This window comes from Neoarius graeffei, chromosome 15 (genome assembly GCF_027579695.1).
Source record: "Neoarius graeffei isolate fNeoGra1 chromosome 15, fNeoGra1.pri, whole genome shotgun sequence".
Lineage (NCBI taxonomy): Eukaryota > Metazoa > Chordata > Actinopteri > Siluriformes > Ariidae > Neoarius > Neoarius graeffei.
Window position 1 is genome coordinate 41,507,809 of NC_083583.1, and position 18,273 is coordinate 41,526,081.

Sequence of the window (18,273 nt, forward strand, 5' to 3'; positions counted from 1 at the left end):
TATGCGGTTTGTTTTCGCCCCCCCCTTTTCCCTGCTGCTCTGGTTGGGCACATGGTCCCCCGAGCCTCCCCCCAAACTCACATTAAGGCCCCCTGAGCCTGATGGGAGAGTAAGAAAGCCAGTCCATTTGTCATCTCGTTAGGCCTAACCTCACCCTCTCCATCCTCATTAAGCTCTCCAGGCCTGAATGAAGCTATACATAAGAGAAGCATGTGCTCGGCCCCCGCACTCACCCGCCTCCTGCATGGATATTCATCAAACGCTTGTGCACGTGATGAGTGATGACTCTGGGAATAACTATTTGAATTGGGGAATACTGTTGAGACTTCCATAATGTTTAAAAACATGCTGTCACTCTGGCTGGTGGTGAAAATGTACACGTAAATGATTTAATGGTGCGTTTCTTGCCTACAGGTTGGCCAGCCAATGTTATTCATTTTACAGATGGACAGAAGCAGGTGTGGATTGCAGGAACATACTTGTTCAGATTGTGTGATGTACACCACACCCTCAGAGAGATATTCTGAAGTAGAGCTTGTAACAGCCCATTCATCTAGAGCAGGGCTGGGCAATTATTTTTTCTATGGGGCCACATGAGAAACAGAAAATTTTGTGGAGGGCCGGACCAAAAGGCTGAACTAAATTCTGCATAATATTAATTGTATTTCTTTGTATAAAACAGTAAATAACATTGTTTTTACAAGCTGCTAAGACTGGTAAGAGTATGGGGAAAAAACGAGGTTGCTTTACAAAAAACGTCATTTATTCAATCAAATTTCCCAAAACAATGGTTAACAAAATGTGAACGTTTGTACCATTCCCCCCCCCCCCAAAAAAAAACACAATAAAGACATCACAATATTGTCTTTCTACTCCACATATCAAGCAAGATACATCATATTATAATAATGATGCCGTGTCGATTCGGTGTAGGTATCAGATCTACAGATCGGCTCGGGCTCCGGCGCCTGCTGGTGACGTCACACTATGTGATTGGCTGGACCGTTTGAAGGATGACGTACAAGTTTGTGGTTGGTCTGGACAAATTACGGAAGTAGTTATCGCAGGATTAGGTTTCGTGGGATTTCATGTCATGTTCATGTCGTGCGCATTGCGTTTTTGTTGAATACAACTTCAAAATAAAAGCAATGCACATTCAGTCCATGCATGAGGTAAAATTAGAAAATATGTTTATTTTGTAATTTCTAATTAACCTTACGCGGGCCGGTCAGAATGAACCAAAGGGCCGGATGCGGCCCGCGGGCCGTAAAATGCCCAGGTCTGATCTAGAGACGCACTGTTCTGCTTACAGTGTAAAGTTACATGAGCCCATTTTAAACAGATATTCTACAATATTAGCATAAAGAAGGCACCTCGATATTCTAGCTTTAGCGATTTTACAGTGAACCAAATAAAGCCAACAGGAAGCCGTGCCACTGCGAGCTGGTGCTCTGCAACCTGAGGCGTGACGTGTCATGAATATGAAGGTGTGACATGTCAGAAATATGAATACTTCAAGCATACCGGTGTTGCATTAAAAACAACAGCGGATGAAATGAGTGACTCAAGTTTCTATTAAAGTGTGTGTGTGTGTGTCCTTTACAGTACAAAGCAAGCTGGGGTTTTTTTTGGGGGGGCAGTGTCACAGAAAACTGTTTGAAAATGAGAGAGAAAGTGAAGAGTAACGAGGAAGAGAAGAGTGGAGAGACATGTACAAGCGACATGTTTGTGTGATCAGAATTAGTTTGGAGGAGAAGTGAAGAGAAGTCGGAAGTGATTTGAGGCCGAAAAGCGTGCAGACCTTAGATGCTGAAGACGGGCATGTTTGAATACATGCTGATCTCAGAAAGTAAAATGTCAAGGTCAAAAATGTCACACGCCTGTCGTGCCGTGCCACCTGACCCTTTTACGCAGCCGTCGAATCCAGCTCTATTACTACCTGTTGTTCCAGCTCAGAGGCGTAACACCACAAAGCCCTCTTCCGCGTTCAGACGTTTTATGCAGAACGTGAGGTGGAATAAAGGTGTAACGTTCCCGCCTTGAACAGGCTGTGTAAAAGGGGTCATTGTCGCCATTGAAATTCTTTTCAAGTCTAGTCTTTTAATCTGTCTTTGGAAAGCACGTCTTCTCACAGAAAACTTCTCATGAAAAAATGAGAGACGTTTTTTATGTGGATCAGCCACCATGCAAGTTGCTGTGTAAATTGTTACTATAGAAACAATAATGCATTATAACAAGCATATGAATATAAACCGGTGATTTGAATGACTGCACTGTGATAATGACAAGAACTCCTGTCAGAGTTGCTGTTACAGAAAATTAATCAACACTCAAGCAGTCAGAACCAAGCATTCAGCAGTGCTGTGGTATAAGAGTAGTTGTAACACTCTTTCATTGAGCATTTATAACACATGATTATATAGCAAATGAGAAACAATAACCATTATATTCAAGTCTTACTGAATTGTTCTTTATGGGTTCTTTGGATAATTAAGGGTTCTAGGTATCCTGGAAAGATTTTACTTGAAACCCTTTCTGATGCGGAATTTCTGGTGTGGGCTGTTTTACGATCATGGTTGTCTCTTTTGAATCACACCAACTAACTCCTGCAACTAGGTCCAGTACATATACATGCTGGAGTTTTTTATGCATTATTTGAGAGGAACACACCAGCCCTCTCTACAGCAGTACTGTCTCTGAAAGTTCTCATAAATATGTTTTGACCTTGTGGTCATTTCATTTAATTCTACTTTAATTATTACACTTAGATTTTACTGGTTAAATTCAGAATTACATTTTTTTTTTAGCACTAACTAGGTTTTACTTTGGGACGTATACTTCCATTCACAATAAAAAGATATTTATGTGGACGTTACATTTATTATTTTTTTAATTTTTGTAAACTAAGTACCTCTGATAGAATCCTGTGTCCATCAAAAATATCCTCTCCAGGAAACACTCAACATACCTGTATGATGAGGTTGTAAATGATTTTTTGAAGAAAATATTTGTTTCTTGTGAAGCAGGAGACTCTGCTGTTGCACAGTAAAAAACAGGACTTGAAACAGATGCGAGACACATTTGCGGCAGAGCTTCACATGTGGTTGAAGCGTGTCCCAAAAAGTGTCCTCTCCGGGAAGCCACAAGGATCATCACCACTTCAGTTGTTATTACAGTTACCACCTGAACAAACATCACTGCACAGTACTTGAAAACCTGTACTTACAGTGGTGCTTGAAAGTTTGTGAACCCTTTAGATTTTCTATATTTCTGCATATATTTGACCTAAAACAACATCAGATTTTCACACAAGTCCTAAAAGTAGATAAAGAGAGTCCAGTTAAACAAATGAGACAAAAATATTATACTTGGTCATTTATTTATTGAGGAAAATGATCCAATATTGCATATCTGTGAGTGGCAAAAGTATGTGAACATCTAGGATTAGCAGATAATTTGAAGGTGAAATTAGTCAGGTGTTTTCAATCAATGGGATGACAATCAGGTGTGAGTGGGCACCCTGTTTTATTTAAAGAACAGGGATCTATCAAAGTCTGATCTTCACAACACATCTTTGTGGAAGTGTATCATGGCACGAACAAAGGAGATTTCTGAGGAGCTCAGAAAAAGCGTTGTTGATGCTCATCAGGCTGGAAAAGGTTACAAAACCATCTCTAAAGAGTTTGGACTCCACCAATCCATAGTCAGACAGATTGTGTACAAATGGAGGAAATTCAAGACCATTGTTACCCTCCCCAGGAGTGGTCGACCAACGAAGATCACTCCAAGAGCAAGGCGTGTAATGGTCAGCGAGGTCACAAAGGACCCCAGGGTAACTTCTAAGCAACTGAAGGCCTCTCTCACATTGGCTAACATTAATGTTCATGAGTCCACCATCAGGAGAACACTGAATAACAGTGGTGTGCACGGCAGGGTTGCAAGGAGAAAGCCACTGCTCTCCAAAAAGAACATTGCTGCTCGTCTGCAGTTTGCTAAAGATCACGTGGACAAGCCAGAAGGTTATTGAAAAAATGTTTTGTGGACGGATGAGACCAAAATAGAACTTTTTGGTTTAAAAGAGAAGCGTTATGTTTGGAGAAAGGAAAACACTGCATTCCAGCACAAGAACCTTATCCCATCTGTGAAACATGGTGGTGGTGGTATCATGGCTTGGGCCTGTCTTGCTGCATTTGGGCCAGGACGGCTTGCCATCATTGATGGAACAATGAATTCTGAATTATACCAGCGAATTCTAAAGGAAAATGTCAGGACATCTGTCCATGAACTGAATCTCAAGAGAAGGTGGGTCATGCAGCAAGACAACGACCCTAAGCACACAAGTCGTTCTACCAAAGAATGGTTAAAGAAGAATAAAGTTAATGTTTTGGAATGGCCAAGTCAAAGTCCTGATCTTAATCCAATCGAAATGTTGTGGAAGGACCTGAAGCGAGCAGTTCATGTGAGGAAACCCACCACCATCCCAGAGTTGAAGCTGTTCTGTATGGAGGAATGGGCTAAAATTCCTCCAAGCCGGTGTGCAGGACTGATCAACAGTTACCGGAAACGTTTAGTTGCAGTTATTGCTGCACAAGGGGGTCACACCAGATACTGAAAGCAAAGGTTCACATACTTTTGCCACTCACAGATATGTGATAGGCTCATTTTCCTCAATAAATAAATGACCAAGTATCATATTTTTGTCTTATTTGTTTAACTGGGTTCTCTTTATCTACTTTTAGGACTTGTGTGAAAATCTGATGATGTTTTAGGTCATATTTATGCAGAAATATAGAAAATTCTAAAGGGTTCACAAACTTTCAAGCACTACTGTAAGTTTCCAAATCTGTCATTGCTTAACTCTTGAATATTTTCTATCATGAATACTCTCATTAAAAAGCTTATAATCTCTTGTTTCCAAAGAAATTTATCTTAGGATCTGTGCTGAGTTTCCCAAAAGCATCGTATCAAAAAGATCCTCGTTAAATGGTCGAGCGAGCAGCACAATGAACACACTTTCTCCTCGTTAAGAGGCTTTTGGGAAACCTACCCCTGTTCAGTACTTTGGGAGTAACGGCAGGTTGAAGTTGGTACGACAGAGTACACACTGCTCGCGTGACGTCGGGAAACTGCCAGTGATTTGTGAATCATGGGAAAGCGGTCAGGCTCTCTCTCTTCTGGTCGCTTTCCGTCTGGATTACCCATGAATATCAATCAGATAACTTTTATAGGAATGTTCTTTCGCTCTCACTGTTTCTGATGACGTATTCAGCAAAAAACTTCCATCAGCTAGTTTTGATGTTATGATTCACGTTATGAATGAATAACTCACAATGTTATGAGCACAAAGAGGGTATTAGAAATATATTCTTTTATTACTTTATTTTGATAGAGAATGGTAGATGGGAATGACATTTGGTGCTTATTTATGCATATTTTATCATTTAACATTGATTTCTCCTTCTTTGTGATGTATAAATGAGAGTTAAGATCGGCTTTATATTGCACAAATAAAGCTATTGGGTGAAACTCTGAAGAAGAGAGTGTACCGATTTAAAGTTTTCCCTCATTAGCATAAAAACTAATTTGCATAATTGGCTTTTACTAATTTTTAAACTTTGTATTCAGTGTATAACCATCTGTGTGCCTGCCAATTTCCACATAAATATCTGTGGGGGGGGGAGTTATTAAGAAAAAACATTTGATCTCATTCGTTAATGAGATCTAATTTTAGACCATGTTATCCGAATACATAATATTAATAACTGTTTTCTAAAAATTAAGCCGTTTTTTCAATCTTTGATTTGTAATATCTCAAGAACGGATAAACATATTTTAATTCTGTAAAAGTATGTTGTTCTGCATTCAATTCTGAATTCAATGAAACCAGTTGAAGCGATTTGGATTGAATTTGAATTTTCACCCAATATGCCTAGTCGGATAGTGCGGTTGGAGGCTTGTTCTCGGACTCAACTCATAATTTTCTTTAATGACTTGGACTTGAACACTGGGAACTCGAGGTTTAGTGACTCGACTACAACACTGATGCCCAGTATATGACCTGCAGCTCTGAAATACTGTACAGTTAATTTTTGGCAGCAGAAAAACACAAAAATCCGAGGTTTGATTTTCGGGCTATTGTGGACCCGAAAAGTACAGTATACCCTGATTGTGAAACAGCCAGTATAGGCTTTTACATCGAATCTCTCCAACACACTGTAGGTACCACAGAAGAACCCTTAAAGCATATACGCAAAACCATGACCTCACTTTTTGTTTATAAATGCCTTGAGACCTCAAGAATGGCACAGGAATAGTTTTAAGCGTTAACAATACATCTTGTATAGTAATTTTTACAGTTAAAGTGATTCATATAGGTAGCGGTCTGAGTGACTGACCTTGACATCAGTGACGTCACAGCAGGAAGTCTATCGGTCTCATTGCCATTTCCGCTATACTAAAGCACAGAGCTGACTGCAACTCCAATCCTCCATTTTGAGCTAATTTATCGCCATAGCAACATGACAGAAGGTGGATTTACGTTGCATTCATGGCCCAAGAATGTTCAAACTGCAAAGATTTGGACGCGTTTTGCAAGAAGTTCACGGGCACATTGGGCACCTACGAAGTGGTCTCTCCTCTGCTCTGCACATTTTACTGAAGACTCGTACGAGACCTCTGATCTGTTGAGGAGCGTTGGCTATAAGCCCGTAATGAAAGAGTGTGCAGTACCAACAATTTAAAGAAAAATAAAACTACAAGGAAAGGGAAAGTAAGTTCAGTTGCACCAGTTCTCCCAGAGTGTGAGCTGAGGGTTGTTGCTAAAACCCAGGATGGAACGGGATGTGACATCACTTGGGCAGTGACTTCCCCGCAGTTGTTGCTAAAACCTTTGATGTGACGTCCCATCCCGGGTTTTAGTAATCGCCTGAGCCGAGCAGTAATGGCGGAGTACTCAGTATGGAGAAAACGGAGAATGAGTGGAGCAGCCATCTGATTCCTTCGCTGGATATGGTTGCCTCAGCAGCAATATCTCGCCCTTGCGTGGAAGAAGTGAATAAACGGAGACGTGAATGAACAACTGAAAGTCAGATTGTTTCAAAACAATCAGCCACAAGATCGGCCTTTGAGAAGCGAGAACTCAGACGGGTAAGATGCAACTCATTTGGATAAAAACAAGAAAACACTCGCTGTTTACCTGCATTTAGATTAATACATGTAACTTGTATTGTGTGTTTAAGTTACCGGTATAAGATTATTTATTTAATTTGCTTCAGAATGCGATTGTCTCAGTTCATCTGATTATTTAATTAGCCTTTTACGTTTTATCAGTGAAAATGCATGCATGTACATGTATGTTGCATAAGTTATAACACCTATCCTGTTTTAATGAGAGTCAACCCACAATCAATGAAGTCAAATCAGTCTTAGTTGAGCAAGTCGGTAACGGTATTTCTTACTTTCACCATAAATTTTTATTGATATGACTTTGGTCTATAGCTGTCAAAGGCCTCGGCCTTAAAACCGGTTCCCGCTGTGACGTCACACACTCAGGGCTGGCTGGCTCAGCGGGGCAGCTCGAATGCCAACTTTGCGGTTGATTTTTAACTCTCAAAAATATATATTTTTTTTTATTCCCATTTATGCAGCATACAAGAGTCAAGGATGGAGATACTATCCGCTCAGTAATGTATTTAAAATAAAGGTTCTGCGTATCTGCTTTAAGTGTTTTAAGTTTGTATGTTGCCCTTCGACTTCTATTTTCTGTTCTTTTCACAGAACAGTGAAGGGAAATGTGTCTTAGTCTTGTGGTAATCATACATATGCTACAGATTTGGTTGATAGAGATTATATTTATAAAAATTGATTAGATTTGTAAGAAGTGCTCAAATTGTCCTTTATAGCAGAACAGAGCCCCATTCTTAAGAGAAATGCATCAACCTGATTTTTGCCGGCTTGACCGTACGACGTCCATACAAACGAACGACATATGTGTACCACCCCAGGGAATACAAACATCAGTGCAAGGAAACGTCTCTCATAAACACTTGACCACCAGAGAATGAAATTTGTATATTTATTTACATAAGATAGGTTTTTATTCAGGGCGGCACGGTGGTGTAGTGGTTAGCGCTGTCGCCTCACAGCAAGAAGGTCCGGGTTCAAGCCCCGTGGTCGGCGAGGGCCTTTCTGTGCGGAGTTTGCATGTTCTCCCCGTGTCCGTGTGGGTTTCCTCCGGGTGCTCCGGTTTCCCCCACAGTCCAAAGACATGCAGGTTAGGTTAACTGGTGACTCTAAATTGACCGTAGGTGTGAATGTGAGTGTGAATGGTTGTCTGTGTCTATGTGTCAGCCCTGTGATGACCTGGCGACTTGTCCAGGGTGTACCCCGCCTTTCGCCCGTAGTCAGCTGGGATAGGCTCCAGCTTGCCTGCGACCCTGTAGAAGGATAAAGCGGCTAGAGATAATGAGATGAGATGAGGTTTTTATCCAGCAATTATTTTTAATTTTTGCTTTTTTAAAAATAATATGGGATTATTTACTAACATGTTTTACGGAAAATGTTCACAACAGTTTTATATAAAACTAGTTCAAATAGTTTTATTAGTCCACCAGTTTGGACAATTGATAGTTTTGCTGTGACTAATCTCTGATCAGGAACAGGCGCGTGCTAATTAGTCCTAACGGCACGTGTGCGCTTTACAGTCTGGCTGTGCTTCGAGCTCCGACGCACGGGGACGTAACAGATGTAACTAGAAAACTGTTGGATGTATCAAGTTTGATATTCGATGGTAACTGTAAAGTGAAAGCACTGTACTGCTGTCCACCAGGCACCCAGCACAGTCACACCATAATAAATGTCATGGTGGTGTTTCTGGCGCATGGCATGCGGTGTCAAAGGAATAAATATGTATTTGTAATGGTGATGCATATGATTATTGGTGTCACTGTCACAAGACACTGCAGCAATTTACTGATGTGAAATGCATGACACAATTCGATGGTTCATATGCTATGTTGTTGTTGTTATTATTATTATTATTACATTCAGGTTGATTTTGTGCCCTTGCAAATATTTTGCTCGCATACTCATCAGGATCTCTGCTCTTAGGCTGTGTGTGTGTGTGTGTGTGTTATTTATATTATATAAAATCAAAATGACACCTGTTGTGGGAATCTCCTCATCTTAAAATCACAATATGTAGGATTTGATTCAGATGTGAAAACAGCTTCCTTCGTGTTCTTTCCTCTGACATGGTCTTCTACCAGGAAGGAGAATGGAGCAAGCTTTTTTATTTCATTTTTTTTTTAAATGGCTCCAGCACTTTGATTAACAGGGGCTCTCCAAGCGTTTATTGTTCTCTTAATGTCTTATTGAAGGCCCTGAGAGAGCAATGCTTTTAAGAAGTGCGGCTGGCACAGAGAGCTGCCGCACACTTACACTCTCAATTAGCTGTAAGCTTGTCCGGGCGCTCCGTTTTTAAAGCATGACACTTTTGATAAAGAGTATCGCTTCCCCTGAGAGCCCATTTACGCCCAGCTCTCTCCGTTACAGCACCATATTTTAACTCCGACTACGTCCGCTAAGAGCAGCGTTGGCCAGGGAATGCATCTTTCAGAACTAATGAATAAACACCTCGAACATGTTGTTATTATTTATATTCATCGATTGTGTCCCTCGAGTCCAGAATCATTGGGGGCTTTTCGGTCTAATGCCTGAAGATAAATGATATGTAACTTTTCAGTTTGCTCTGATAAATCTGAATGAGACAGGAGAGAGTGTGCTTGCACACATGTGTTTTCTCATAATCCCCGAACAAGCAGAGCAGTCTAAGCCCTCTCCATCATGTCAGGCTGGGAGGAAATGGCTGCTGTTGGTCAAATGAGGTCTTATCTGGACGTGGTAGAACACGGAATGTGTGTGCGCGCTTCAGTGAACACCTTCACCCACTTCCAGAGTGTGTTCTTATTATCCGTCAGAATCGGAGCAGAGGTGGCTGGGCCGGATGCTGAGTGTGCAGGCCTGCAGGAAGCCATTACACTGAACCAACTGCAGTGATCTCAGAGTTGGATGAGGCCCAAGAGCGGCTGTGGACTCGACACATTGAGAGAGCCAAATGAGAGAACTTAACAACAGGCTGAAACTTAGAAACTCTGCCTTTAATTGAAGACTATGTAAAGGGCTTAACCTGAGATCTGCTGAACAAAGTGTAGGAAAAGATTTGCCTCGCCATGTGCAAATCTTTTTCCTCTCGTGCCTGGGTGCTTTCCCTTCACCCCAAATATGGACATGTTTGGTGCCTGACACTTCCTTCTTTCTTATTGGTGCACTGGAGCTACGGGATTCATGTATCTTACTGCATCCAGTTACCGTATGCCATTTAACACACGTTATGGCTTACTATATGCTATAAAAATGAAGAAAGCTATAAAAATTTGTAAATACTCTGTGCTATTTTAGCAAAATGTATTTATAAATCAGACTTGCAAAGTGTAATGATCTCATGTATGTGAATATTTGAGCATGTGATTATGGAAAAGGTTTTTCTCGTTCTGTGCATTAGCTTTGAAATATCAGTCACACACATGCCTACTATATTTGAGTCCCAGAAAATTGTGTACATTTTGTTTTCTTTAATTATGAATTTGTCTTTCCTTCTGTAGATCGTAGGTCCATCTGACGGTTCGGATTACATCGTAGACTACTACGGAGCGAGGCTCGTACGGCTCTCCATAACAAACGAGACATACAGGCGAACACAGATCTCTCTCTGAGGAGGTGAGGAGAGGCCCTAAAGCCAAGAAACATTTGTTCTCTATTTGTCCAGGGCTTAACTGATAAAATCCATTACATGGAACAGGGTCAGAGAGCCAGGATTTTGGTAGCTCGTGGGAATGTTGTGGACTTGAGAGGAAGGTTCTTTAGGAGAGAGACTGCTAGAGGAAAGTTGTGAAGGTCAGGGCAGGAAAATGACCTCCTGGGGTATGAAAGCAAACTGGCAAAGCAAGGACACACTCACCTGTGCTGCTTCCTGGCTTCCTGCATCGTCCCCCACACTGTCCCTCAGAAGGAGCCTCACTCGTGGGAGGAGTAATTAAATATCAGGCTCTGCAAAGCAAAGCTTGGGAAAACATGACAAGCCTGTGACATTGCACTTATTTCTGTAATCTCCAGAGCTATGCCCTAGGGTACATATATAGTCTTAACAGTGGTATTTCAGAAGCATCATGGATTTTGGTCCCATCCTTAATTCTGAAAAAGTCCTTTCACTGGCTATTCATAATGTCGTGCCTACTTGGCTCAAAATAAGCACAACATAAAGGGAGTTCACACCGTTGTTCGGGTTAAATAATATTTTATTTAAACATAATTAAGAAATAAGAAATAATAAACATTTAAAGGAAAATAATAAAGCGCTGGTTGGCCCGTGCAGGGCCCCCATGGCGCAAAGCAAGAGTTACCCAAACCAAAAGCCCCGATAGCCAGCCCGCCAACACTGAAGAGCCATGTATTTGAACTTGTCACGGCTGTCTAGACCAGGTGTTGCAGTACCAGACAGCTCCCCCTTTGGACTGGAGGGACACCTGGACAAGTTCAAGTTCAATATACGGGGAAGGAGTGAGCACTCTTAGCAAGGCAAAGCTGGGCATGACATCAAACATAACTACTTCTGTTATACAGTTGTGTTCAAAATAATAGCAGTGTGTTTAAAAACGTGAGTAAAGCTCAAAATCCTTATAATAGTTTTTATTTCCATGCATTGGGAACAATGCACATTATATTCTACATCAAAACATGAAGAAAAATGTATCAATATTTTAATTACTTTACAGAAAATGAAGAAAAATGAACATTGGGCTGTTCAAAAAAAAATAGCAGTGTCTGCATTTTTCATTACAAACTCCAAATATTTACTGTATAAACTGAAAAAATCTTAAGGATTTAGTATTCCTGTGAATCACTAAACTAATATTTAGTTGTATAACCACGGTTTCTGAGAACTTCTGGCACCTGTGAACAGGTATTCCAGCCCAGGATGATTTGACGACATTCCACAATTCCTCTGCATTTCTTGGTTTTGCCTCAGAAACAGCATTTTTGATGTCACCCCACAAGTTTTCTATCGGATTAAGGTCTGGGGATTGGGTTGGCCACTCCATAACTTTTATTTTGTTGGTCTTGAACCCTGATGCTGCTCGCTTACTGGTGTGTTTGGGGTTGTTGTCTTGTTGAAACACCCATTTCAAGGGCATTTCCTCTTCAGCATAAGGCAACATGACCTCCTCAAGTATTTTGATATATGCAAACTGATCCATGATCCCTGGTATGCGATAAATGGGCCCAACATCATAGTAAGAGAAACATTCCCATATCATGATGCTTGCACCACCATGCTTCACTGTCTTCAGAGTGTACTGTGGCTTGAATTCAGTGTTTGGGGGTCGTCTGAAAAACTGTCTGCGGCTCTTGGACCCAAAAAGAACAATTTTACTTTCATCAGTCCACAAAATGTTTTTCCATTTCTCTTTAGGCCAGTCGATGTGTTCTTTGGCAAATTGTATCCTCTTAAGCACGTCTTTTTTTTAACAGTGGAACTTTGCGGGAGCTTCTTGCCGATAGATTAGCTTCACACAGGCATCTTCTAATTGTCACAGTACTCACAGGTAACTTCAGACCGTCTTTGATCACCCTGGAGCTGATCATTGGCTGAGTCTTTGCCATTCTGGCTATTCTTCGATCCATTCGAATGGTAGTCTTCTGTTTTCTTCCACGTCTCTCTGGCTTTGCTGTCCATTTTAAAGCACTGGAGATCATTTTAGCTGAGCAGCCCATCATTTTCTGCACTTCTTCACAGTATACGTTTTACTTCTCCAATCAACGTTTTAATCAAAGCACGCTGTTCTTCTGAACAATGTCTGGAACGACCCATGTTTCTCAGGTTTTCAGAGAGAAATGAATGTACAACATGTGCTGGCTTCATCCTTAAATTAGGGCCACCTGACTGACATCTGTTTTTTCACAGAATGAATGATCTCACTAATTGAACTCCACACTGCTATTATTTTGAACACGTCCCTTTCACTTAATTATTCGATTACACAGACTCAGAAGCATGCATATCATGAATGTTGGGTCTGTTGGTTTTCTATGACTCTACTACACCTACTGGTAAATTATTTGCCATGTAGTAATATAATTTCCACCAAAAACAGTGATTGATTTGGTTAGTCGTGTTGGACTGCTATTATTTTGAACACAAGTGTAAGTCAGGAATAAAACAGTGGTCCATGAGTATTATACAAAAAAAAAATCAATGATTAGGTGATGTGTGATGTGAAGCAGAGTTATTTTACCACCATGAAATTGAATATTTTCCTATAATCGCACATCCTGAAGTATTTTATTCCTATTACACCACAGCAATTTACCAACAGTATACATTATACCCTCTACTGTATAAACAGTCATTCCCTCACCACCCTCTCTTTGTTCCTCTGTCTTGAAGTTAATTAGAAAAACAATGCAGCTTTTCATGTTACTGAGGAACCGTAAAGCACAAACTTCCTCAGTCATGAAACATTTCCTGTGTTGTAAAACTTAACGTTCCAGCTTTACTGTTACAAAGTGCTGACACTGGAGACTCCTTCCAAAATGTTAAACATCTCTTTACAGAAAACGTCAGCATGTTAACAATTGCCCACTTTTCGATTTGTTTATGTTGTGTGTTCGCGGCACACGTCCCTGTGTAATTTGTTACTATGGAAATTAGTGTATTAGATCGAGTGCAACCTGTGGTTTGAATTACAGCCAGCACTACTGTCAGGGCTGCTGTTCTAGAAAATTAATCACCACCTTCTAACCAATCAGAATCAAACCACTCTTTCTCTCTTCAAACATTTTCATTAATGCACTCTCACTGGTTAGCGTTAGTCTTAGTTGCATCATTACTAATGGCAGGGCCACGTGGAACTGTCACATCTGGTGGCCATTAGGAGCTCTATAGTGTCTATAGCTGGTTTGAGAGGCTCCTCCTCCTCTTTCTCTGCACTTCTCTTTGTCTGTCTTTCTGCTTCTGTCTGTCTGCCAATCATTCTCTCTAAAGGTCTCTCTCTGTAATGTATATCATTCCCAGTAGTCTTTATGGCTCTCAAATCTGTATCCCAAAACACATAGTTGCTACTATGGAGGCACAATACAGACTTTAATGTAAGAAGAGCGGAGATGTTTAACAGCAGGCCTGAGCCTGAATTAATGAGAACAAAGAGATCCTACAGACCCCTCAAACTTACTGTAGATTCAGGTTTCAATTTTAATTCCTGCCTAGTTTTTCAGTGTTTACCCAGAGGATGAAAGTGAGTCAAGAGCTCCATGTGAAGATAGGTTTTTTTTTTTTCTCTTTCTCACAAAAGGGAAAAAATGATACATTTTTAGCATGGGAGTCATCCTTCGCCATGTGTGTCTCCTCCAACTTGTGGAAAAAACACGTTTATCTTCCCGATGTGTATTACTCTGGACCCATTTCCAAGCATAACTTAAGTTTTTCCCCTTTCTCTGCATGTAGGTGGACGGTGAGGACAGGACAAAAATCTGACATCCAAGATTGTGTCGAATAAATCTCAGCCTTTTCTCTTTTCAATTGGGAAGACACATGGATATGGCAGACACTGCTTGTGCTCTCTCTGTGTGTGTGTGTGTATGTGTGAGAGAAAGTGTTTGGACTGCTGAGGATCGTAAATATGTTAAGCCTGTGTTCTCCAAAGTGGATAAGCCCACCTGCATTCCTGCATCTCCTCTCACCCTCACCATCCGTCCTTCTTTCATCTGACTCTGAACAGCAGAAACGCAGTTCATCCTTTATACTGTTGTGCAATGGAAATCTCTCACCCATATGTATTTGATTAAATATCCACCTCAAGCTGCAGTGATAGCGCACACGTGACATGATTCCATACAAACTTCCTGGGAAACTGGAAGTTCAGTGCGTAGACTATTTATTGACAACATAGTGATGTCTGTTATTTGAAAAGAGGAAAACTTTTATTATTATTCCTTTAAAACCTTCTGTTTTGTCATTGTTATTTAAATAAAGTTTTATCTGTGTGTCCTGGTTGGTTGGTTGTTTTTTCTGTTTTGCTTTACTAACATAGTACAATAGCAGGTATGAGAGATGTTATCACGTACTGAGGCTTCCCGTGTGAAAAGTGTCCACATTTTTCCCCTCTCTGATCTTCAGACAAATCCGTGTCACTGCAATGTCAAGTGCTACTTCAATTTCACTAGAGTGCGTCTGCTGGTCTGCCTCCACCGGCTCACACTCCCTGTCATTAATACAAGCTCCAATGGAGTCAGCCACTTCATCACACGCAAGTGATTGCTGCATTGGCCTGTCAGACTGCACCCAGTGTGTGTGTGCACGTGTGTGCGCGCGCACATCTTTTACAAACTGCAGTGTCCTTGCCACAGCATGCTCAGCTCAGCTCAGGGATGTGGAAATAGATTGTCCATTCCCCTGTGTCTGTAATAAGTTGCCAAAGCTGGCATGGGACACTTGTGCTTAACAATATCTCATGAGGTGAACGCTCCATCTTTATCAATCTTATTCTACATTTTGTGTTTTCTTGTTAATAAAATTCCATTCTGCTTTGTTGCTAAGTCAGCTTTGATCTGAAACACCTCCTGAAGGTGGCAGTCCAGTTTACTCACTGACCCTGATAGCCCTGTGTATGTGAGATTATACCCAGCCTCTGCTCTGCTTTCCTCTCGTCTTTGCACTTACTACACGAGAGCAGAGCTTATCAATACAGCAGCAGGATAAGAGGCAGGAGATTTATAGTGCTCTTCCCCATGAGAGAGAAAGACGCAGTACCGAGTTCCCTCCCTCCCCGTGAGAAGCCCATTCCTCATCCAGCTGTGTTTTATGGGTGCACTCACTCACTTTCTGTCTCTCTCTGATAGTGGCAAGTTCTAGAAGGAGATCAAGACTGGACACGTTGTTGCAGCTCTCTGGGGTTTGACACCCTTTTGTGGTGTCCCAAAATGGGGAGGGAGTTTCCTGCACTTTCAACCTCACTGATTCCTCACAAGCTGTAGTGTGCACTACAGGAGGTCATTGTGTCCTCGAGCAGAGACAAGGTGAAGGAAGTAGATGAGAAATGACGAACCAAGCCAAGGTCGGAGGACAAGCTCCAACAGGGCGACTAATGCTCGCCTCCCGTTGCCTCGCATCTTCTGTAACAAGTTGCACTCGGACACGCTGCAGGCATGCACTTACATTCTGTACTGGCGTAAAAGGAAGTAGCTTGTCATTTTTAATGAAAAAACAGAAGATGCGGTATTGTCAAAAATAGTAGCTAGCTACCAGTATCACTGTCCATATTGATATACCATTTGGACATACTATTTAGCGCAGTGGAGTGTGCTTTTGGAACTTTTGTTTGGCTAGAGAATACGTGTCACCTTATGTGTTGTTTGCTTGTTTTGCTGGCTGTGTTTTATTCTTCTACACTGATTTGCTAGGTTGAACAGCCAATCAGAGGCCATTCTCCCACCCCTGGCCTCTGATTGCAATTCAACAGTATTAAGCTTTTATTGACCCCTTTAGTGACTTTATTTAAAAAAAGAACCTGACAAATAATTTCGGGACTTTTTGAGCAGAGGTGAGCAACCGTGCTGCACTCAGGACAGCATTCCAGTTCACATCACAGCTGCTGGTTATACAAGTCAATAAAGCAGGTTCAGTTGACCCACCACTAATGCAAAAAACCTGCATGAGCTGATGTTCAACAACAATAACCAGAACACCATTGTTCCTAGTGAACTTGACTGATTAGCAAAGTTCCCAATGGCCAATCACTAATCACCATTGTTATCAACTCCCAGTCACTGATCACCGTTGTTCTCAACAGCCAGTCACTGATCACCATTGTTCTCGGGCATTGAGGACAAGGGTGATCAGTGACTGGGCGTTGAGAACAAGGGTGATCAGTGACTGGGCATTGAGAACAATGGTGATCAGTGACTGGGAGTTGAGAACAATGGTGATCAGTGACTGGGGGTTGAGAACAATTGTGATCAGTGATTTGGTATTGAGAACAATAGTGATTAGTGCTTGGGTGTTGAGAACACTTGTGATTAGTTACTGTGTGTTGATAGTAATAGTGATCAGTGATTTGGCGTTGAGCACAATGGTGATCAGTCATTTGGCGTTGAAAACAATTGTGATCAGTGATTGGGCATTGAGAACAAGGATGATCAGTGATTGGGCGCTGAGAACAATGATGATTAGTGACTGGGCGTTGAGATCAATGGTGATCAGTGACTGGGCATTGAGAACAAGAGTGATCAGTGACTGGGCTTTGTGAACAATGGTGATCAGTGACTGGGAGTTGAGAACAATTGAGAACTGATCACCATTGTTCTCAATGCTGAATCACTTATCACCATTGTTCCCATTGACCAATCACTGATCACCATTGTTCCCAACAAGTAAGGACTTACCACCATTGTTCTCAACACTCAGACACTGATTATCATTATTCCCATCGATCAATCACTGTAGCCAGTTTATCTAATTCACATGTCTTTGGACTGTTGGAGGAAACTGGAGCACCCACAGGAAGCCCACACTGGCATGAGAAGCACATGCAAAATCCACTCAAAGATCCTGGTCGACCAACAGGTTCATATCCAGGACCTGCTTACTGTGAGGTGACAGCGCCAACCACTGAACCGCCATGCCGCCCTGGTTAATTTTAACCTTCCTTTAGTATTCAAAGGATCATCATGATTTGACAAATATGCAAATTGGTCTGGGGCAAACTCTAGTAACTTTTTGAACATGCATTAGTTACTCTCCCCTGAAAAGAGTTGGTAACGCTGATTCACCATGCTTAGTCTGTGCTAATGGACATGGGCAAGAGCATACCAGTGATTACAGTGTGGCTACAAAAATTAGAGGTGTTGTTGACCATACATGCTTAACGACATTCAACTGGTTGTGTGAGAACACTTTACATTAATGTCTGGTATAGTTGTGCTGCTGGCATCAAGCTCCACGAAGAGAAGGAGAAAGGAGGAAATGAGGAAAAAAAGTTATACTTTTGGTCTTATCTCACTCTTGTTTGTTTTCAGACATGAATGCAGACCTTCACAGCTACCCAGATAGAGAAACACATGGAGAAACAGACAGACCCATGAAGTAACAACAGGAAATTATTGTACTAATGTTGTGGGGCCTGTGCCTGTCTAAATCAGAGGTGGTGTGTGATCTCACCC

At 41.4% G+C, this 18,273-nt stretch overlaps 1 protein-coding gene across 1 annotated transcript in view; it reads left to right on the forward strand.

The window, feature by feature from the left end:
* Positions 1 to 15,099, forward strand: part of tm2d1 (TM2 domain containing 1) — a 33,300-nt gene extending 18,201 nt beyond the window's left edge. The window contains exons 6-7 of the mRNA XM_060941337.1: positions 10,662 to 10,776; positions 14,561 to 15,099. Of these exons, the coding sequence (XP_060797320.1) occupies positions 10,662 to 10,772 (111 nt within the window). The 3' untranslated portion in view covers positions 10,773 to 10,776; positions 14,561 to 15,099. The remainder of the gene's footprint in view (positions 1 to 10,661; positions 10,777 to 14,560) is intronic.
* The last annotated feature ends 3,174 nt before the right edge of the window (positions 15,100 to 18,273 follow it).